Source organism: Salmo trutta, chromosome 36 (assembly GCF_901001165.1).
Source record: "Salmo trutta chromosome 36, fSalTru1.1, whole genome shotgun sequence".
NCBI classification, from domain to species: domain Eukaryota; kingdom Metazoa; phylum Chordata; class Actinopteri; order Salmoniformes; family Salmonidae; genus Salmo; species Salmo trutta.
In genome coordinates, this window is record NC_042992.1 from 12,493,425 (window position 1) to 12,500,404 (window position 6,980).

At 42.7% G+C, this 6,980-nt stretch overlaps 1 protein-coding gene across 1 annotated transcript in view; it reads left to right on the forward strand.

Annotated features, from left to right (window-relative positions):
- LOC115175398 (adhesion G protein-coupled receptor B2-like) overlaps window positions 1-6,195 on the forward strand; it is an 81,585-nt gene extending 75,390 nt beyond the window's left edge. The window contains exon 14 of the mRNA XM_029734630.1: window positions 5,954-6,195. Coding sequence (XP_029590490.1) covers window positions 5,954-6,139 — 186 coding nt within the window. The 3' untranslated portion in view covers window positions 6,140-6,195. The remainder of the gene's footprint in view (window positions 1-5,953) is intronic.
- The last annotated feature ends 785 nt before the right edge of the window (window positions 6,196-6,980 follow it).

Here is a 6,980-nt window from a genome sequence, read left to right on the forward strand (position 1 = left end):
AAGCTGAGAGGGAGAACAACAGAAAGGTGGAGGATGTAAAGCTGAGAGGGAGAACAACAGAAAGGGGAGGATGTAAAGCTGAGAGGGAGAACAACAGAAGGGGGAGGATTTAAAGCTGAGAGGGAGAACAACAGAAGGGGAGAGGATGTAAAGCTGAGAGGGAGAACAACAGAAGGGGGAGGATGTAAAGCTGAGAGGGAGAACAACAGAGAGGGTGAGGATGTAAAGCTGAGAGGGAGAACAACAGAAGGGGGAGGATGTAAAGCTGAGAGGGAGAACAACAGAGAGGGAGAGGATGTAAAGCTGAGAGGGAGAACAACAGAAGGGGGAGGATGTAAAGCTGAGAGGGAGAACAACAGAAGGCGGGAGGATGTAAAGCGAGAGGGAGAACAACAGAAGGGGGAGGATGTAAAGCTGAGAGGGAGAACAACAGAAGGGGGAGGATGTAAAGCGAGAGGGAGAACAACAGAAGGGGGAGGATGTAAAGCTGAGAGGGAGAACAACAGAAAGGGGGAGGATGTAAAGCTGAGAGCTTGCCACTGGAGGTGGAAGAACAACATGGTTGTTGTTTCAGTGCAGAGCTGTCAGTGACTGTGATTTCCCTCTCTTCTCTCTCTCTCTCTCTCTCTCTGTCTTTCTCTCTCCTCCCTCCTCTTCTCTTTGTTCCCCTCCATCTTATCGCAACAGAGGGAAAGGCAATGGAGCGTTTCGTCTGCCGGAGGTGAAAATAACTCTTTGAGTGTAAGTAGAAGAGAAGTGGCAGGCAGAGAGAGAGAGAGGGAGAGAGAGAGAGAGAGAGAGAGAGAGAGGGATGGATGGGGGAGAGGGAAGGAGTTAGAGCTAGACTGATGGAGGTAGAGAGAGAGGGAGATGGAGAGAGAAAACAGGAGAGCGTAGGCTAGGCACACACCAGCAGCACAATCGCGTTAGCATAAACTGCCGTGGATAAAGTTAGGCTTGACTGCAGCATTACCCAGATTTCTGCATTACAAAATGTTCCTTCGTTTAGCATGCAAATTGCCTCCCAGATTAAGCTTTTTGTATTCATTTTGCCAACTGTCAGCCCGAAACGACGCAGTGAGAATTATAATCAGGCTGATATTGCCTCCTGTTGGTCAGTGCTGTCACAACAGGCTGTGTGAGGACCACTGAGGAAAAACACAGTGTTTGTGTCTGTGTGTGTGTTTGTTTTCTCAGATCAATGAGTAGACCTGGTTAGTATTTGATAAAGAGAGCGGTAGATGGGAAAGACAGAATGGAGAGACCGACGGAGGGTGAGCAAAACAGAAATGGAAAGACAGGATGCGGAGAGAAAGAAAGGGAAAGAGAGATGGGGACAGCGGGAGAGTGTTAAGGTGGGGCATGAACAGCATGACTCTGCTTATATTGGCCAATGTTCTTCAATCTCTGCCATCCGACACACACTGATACACACACACACTGATACACACACACACATATACAAACACACACACGCTGATACACACACACACACACACACACAGATACACACACAAAGCAAGGGGTTGGGCCCACAGGCGTGTAACAGGGCCATTGATTTCATCTAAATTAACTGGGATACGCATCCAGACACACACAATTCACTGTCATCAGAGGGGGTAGGAGGAAGAGGACCAGGAGTTTCCAGCCATTGAATCCATTTAGACCGATTTGGGAGGTGCTTTTCAAAATGTCCACCTCAGGTGGTCGTTGGCAATAGCAATAACAACATACTACATCAGAGATTGTATAGAAGCAAGAGACTCTCCCTTGTGATATGGGTTGAATACTGTGGTGGTGGGATCCAGAATGAGCCTACATTACCGGTAACGGTACCCCCTATATATAGCCTTGTTATTGTTATTTTTTAAAACTTTTTTTCTTACTTTAGTTTATTTGATTTATTTGTGTTGCAAATATTTTTCTTACTTATTTTTACATGTTTTATCTGTATTGTTGGTTAAAGGCTTGGAAGTAAGCTTTCACGGTAAGTATTCGGCACATGTGACAAATAATATTTGATTTGATTTGACATTATAGTCGTTGGTTAAAGCCATCCAACCAACTCTTACCACGAGGTAATCACCTGCAGTTGGTTATCTTCCTTCCCTCTAATATCTTTGCTACAGAAGAAGGGGGTGGTGAAGGAACATTTCCAAAATGACTAATTTGAGGCAGAAAGGAGTTGGAGAACTCAAACCAAAAAGCATTATACAGGATGAGAACAGGTGACTGACGTTTCCGCGTCAAGCTGACTTCTTCCTTTTGATTGACCTGTCAATGATTTTTGTCATTGTTGTTGAGCACCCCTCCTTTCCTTTGTCTACTGAAGCGTGATGGCCCACCTGAACTACAGAGTTCTGTGTGATGAAGCAATAAGCGTAATTTAACTGGACATTCCAAATGGTTCACCCCAGGAGTCTCTGACTCTGGTCCAACATCATAGCATTATGGAGTATTGTGATGTCGTTATGGGGTATTGAGTGTAGATGGGTGAAAAACAAAATCTATTTAATTCATTTTGAATTTAGGCTGCAACAAAACAAAATGTGGAATAAGTCAAGGGGTATGAATACTTTCTGAAGGCTTTGATCCAGCCCTGCAGCAACACACCTGATCCAGCTAATTAGGGCTCAGAGAGAAGAGTTTGATTAGTTGAATATTCCAATTATGTGTGTTATTGTAGGGCTTGAACAAAAGCCTGCACACCTAGTCATTTTCCAGGAGAGTTGGAGAGAACCCTGGTCCAGGTCCATCCATTTAGCCACTGTTGCACTCATAGAAATGGAAGCATTCTAGATTCTAGACAGACAGACAGACAGACAGACAGACAGACAGACAGACAGACAGACAGACAGACAGACAGACAGACAGACAGACAGACAGACAGACAGACAGACAGACAGACAGACAGACAGACAGACAGACAGACAGACAGACAGACAGATAGATAGATAGATAGATAGATAGATAGATAGATAGATAGATAGATAGATAGATAGATAGATAGATAGATAGATAGATAGATAGATAATATTTATATGGTTTCACCCACCATGGAACACTACCATGAAATATGTAGCTCTGTTCATTGCAATTCTATGGTTTAATAAAAGTGATTGTGTGTATTTCTGGGCCAATGATTGTCCACACATATCACTATGCCTCATGGCTTCCTACCCTTGCGTCTGTAAATATCTGATGCTTAATGTTACCTCTGCTTCAGTTTTAGTTAATTCCATAACATGAATTTCAACATGCATTTTACATACATGAAAGGACCACCGGCAGACCGCATGCAGCGATCACAGTGCCGGCAGGCTGAGTCCGGTGAGAACCAGGGCAGATCAATCCATTACCGTCAACACTGATTGGGAAATATTGGAGAGGATAGCAGGGGAGAAAGCAGGTAGCGCTGACTTAGAAAACGAAGAGAAAAGTAAGGTAATGCGTTATTTTATGAAATGGAGATTGTAATGCTAACAATGATCTCATGCTAGCACATTGTCTGTGTTCAGTTTGTGATGTTAGCATTCATCTGGTGTGGTCAGGTGCTTTCTCTTAAGTAGCGTTTATTTTTCTAGTTTCATCCATTGACAAGAACTGGTTTATACCAGTGTGTAACTAGCCTTTCAAAGTTTCCATACCTAGACACACAGATGAGGTGTGTTGCTATGATACACCATTAATGTGCCTCTGTGTCAAGAGTCAACACACACACATAATGATGCACTGTATGGTGGTTTGAAGGGTAGGTTTGGGATTTGGCCTTAGTTATTAGCAATCAGCTTGTTCAGAAGAATCCCCATGAATTGATAAACAGCCAGGGTGGGTTAATCCTGAGGCACAAAAGGTAGGATCAGCTTCACCATTAGGGGTTAACATGCAAAAACTGACTTTAGATCAGTGGCTAAGGGCAACTCCATTTCTCTCCAGGAAGCCACAGATATAACATCAGTTAACCCAAATCCTAACTTTAACCATAAAGGATACATATATCAAAACTGACTTTAGATCAGAAGTTTCACCCTGCTCAATTGTTTATTATTAATAATAATAATAATAATATATAAGCATTCATTTTATTGTTGAGCACCCCTCCTTTCCTTTGTCTACTGAAGCGTGATGGCCCACCTGAACTACAGAGTTCTGTGTGATGAAGCAATAAGCGTAATTTAACTGGACATTCCAAATGGTTCACCCCAGGAGTCTCTGACTCTGGTCCAACATCATAGCATTATGGAGTATTGTGATGTCGTTATGGGGTATTGAGTGTAGATGGGTGAAAAAAAAAATCTATTTAATTCATTTTGAATTTAGGCTGCAACAAAACAAAATGTGGAATAAGTCAAGGGGTATGAATACTTTCTGAAGGCTTTGATCCAGCCCTGCAGCAACACACCTGATCCAGCTAATTAGGGCTCAGAGAGAAGAGTTTGATTAGTTGAATATTCCAATTATGTGTGTTATTGTAGGGCTTGAACAAAAGCCTGCACACCTAGTCATTTTCCAGGAGAGTTGGAGAGAACCCTGGTCCAGGTCCATCCATTTAGCCACTGTTGCACTCATAGAAATGGAAGCATTCTAGATTCTAGACAGACAGACAGACAGACAGACAGACAGACAGACAGACAGACAGACAGACAGACAGACAGACAGACAGACAGACAGACAGACAGACAGACAGACAGACAGACAGACAGACAGACAGACAGACAGACAGACAGACAGATAGATAGATAGATAGATAGATAGATAGATAGATAGATAGATAGATAGATAGATAGATAGATAGATAGATAGATAGATAGATAATATTTATATGGTTTCACCCACCATGGAACACTACCATGAAATATGTAGCTCTGTTCATTGCAATTCTATGGTTTAATAAAAGTAATTGTGTGTATTTCTGGGCCAATGATTGTCCACACATATCACTATGCCTCATGGCTTCCTACCCTTGCGTCTGTAAATATCTGATGCTTAATGTTACCTCTGCTTCAGTTTTAGTTAATTCCATAACATGAATTTCAACATGCATTTTACATACATGAAAGGACCACCGGCAGACCGCATGCAGCGATCACAGTGCCGGCAGGCTGAGTCCGGTGAGAACCAGGGCAGATCAATCCATTACCGTCAACACTGATTGGGAAATATTGGAGAGGATAGCAGGGGAGAAAGCAGGTAGCGCTGACTTAGAAAACGAAGAGAAAAGTAAGGTAATGCGTTATTTTATGAAATGGAGATTGTAATGCTAACAATGATCTCATGCTAGCACATTGTCTGTGTTCAGTTTGTGATGTTAGCATTCATCTGGTGTGGTCAGGTGCTTTCTCTTAAGTAGCGTTTATTTTTCTAGTTTCATCCATTGACAAGAACTGGTTTATACCAGTGTGTAACTAGCCTTTCAAAGTTTCCATACCTAGACACACAGATGAGGTGTGTTGCTATGATACACCATTAATGTGCCTCTGTGTCAAGAGTCAACACACACACATAATGATGCACTGTATGGTGGTTTGAAGGGTAGGTTTGGGATTTGGCCTTAGTTATTAGCAATCAGCTTGTTCAGAAGAATCCCCATGAATTGATAAACAGCCAGGGTGGGTTAATCCTGAGGCACAAAAGGTAGGATCAGCTTCACCATTAGGGGTTAACATGCAAAAACTGACTTTAGATCAGTGGCTAAGGGCAACTCCATTTCTCTCCAGAAAGCCACAGATATAACATCAGTTAACCCAAATCCTAACTTTAACCATAAAGGATACATATATCAAAACTGACTTTAGATCAGAAGTTTCACCCTGCTCAATTGTTTATTATTAATAATAATAATAATAATATATAAGCATTCATTTTATTTGTAAAGCACTTTTCATTATACACAGAAATCAAAAAGATCTGACGCTCCATGTCTCCTGTGTGTTTGACCTCCGACCCTGTGCAGGACAAGTCGACCCCGACCCAAGACGACCAGCACTCCTGGGACAGCTTCAAGACCATGACCCCTGAGCTGTCCATCGTGCCGGGGGAGCACAAGGACAGGATGGAGCTGCACAACAAGAACACCTGGGACTCCTCGTCTGCCAACACACCCGACACGTCCGAGGGGGACTTCCAGACCGAAGTGTGATGAGACAGAGAAACACGCACAAACACACATACAGAAGCACACATACACATACAGAAACACACACACACACATACAGAAGCACACACACACATACAGAAACACAAACACACATACAGAAGCACACACACACATACAGAAACACACACACAATGAAACACACACACACACGAAGAAACACACACACACATGCAGAAACACACACACACACATGCAGAAACACACACACACACACATACAGAAAAACACACAGATACACACACATGCAGAAACACACACACACACACACACATACATACAGAAATACACACACATGCAGAAACACACGCAGAAACACATATACACACATACAGAAACACACACACACACACATACAGAAGCACACACACACACAGACAGAAACACACACACACACACACACACATACAGAAATACACACACACACATGCAGAAACACACGCAGAAACACATATACACACATACAGAAACACACACACACACATACAAAAACACACACACACACACACACACACACACACACACACACACACACACACACACACACACACACACACACACACACACATACAGAAACACACACACACACACACAGAAACACATACACATTGAAATATAGTAGTAATATATTCACACACACAGAAATGCAAAAACAGGTACATTCAGAATCAGAGAAACACACACACACACATAACCACAAACACACCGGTTCAAGTGCAGACATACAGGTACCAACATGTACAGACAGACAGACAGACACACAGCACTCCTCCACACCCCTCTTCACACCCTAAGATGTGCGTTCTACAGGATTATATCATTTGTT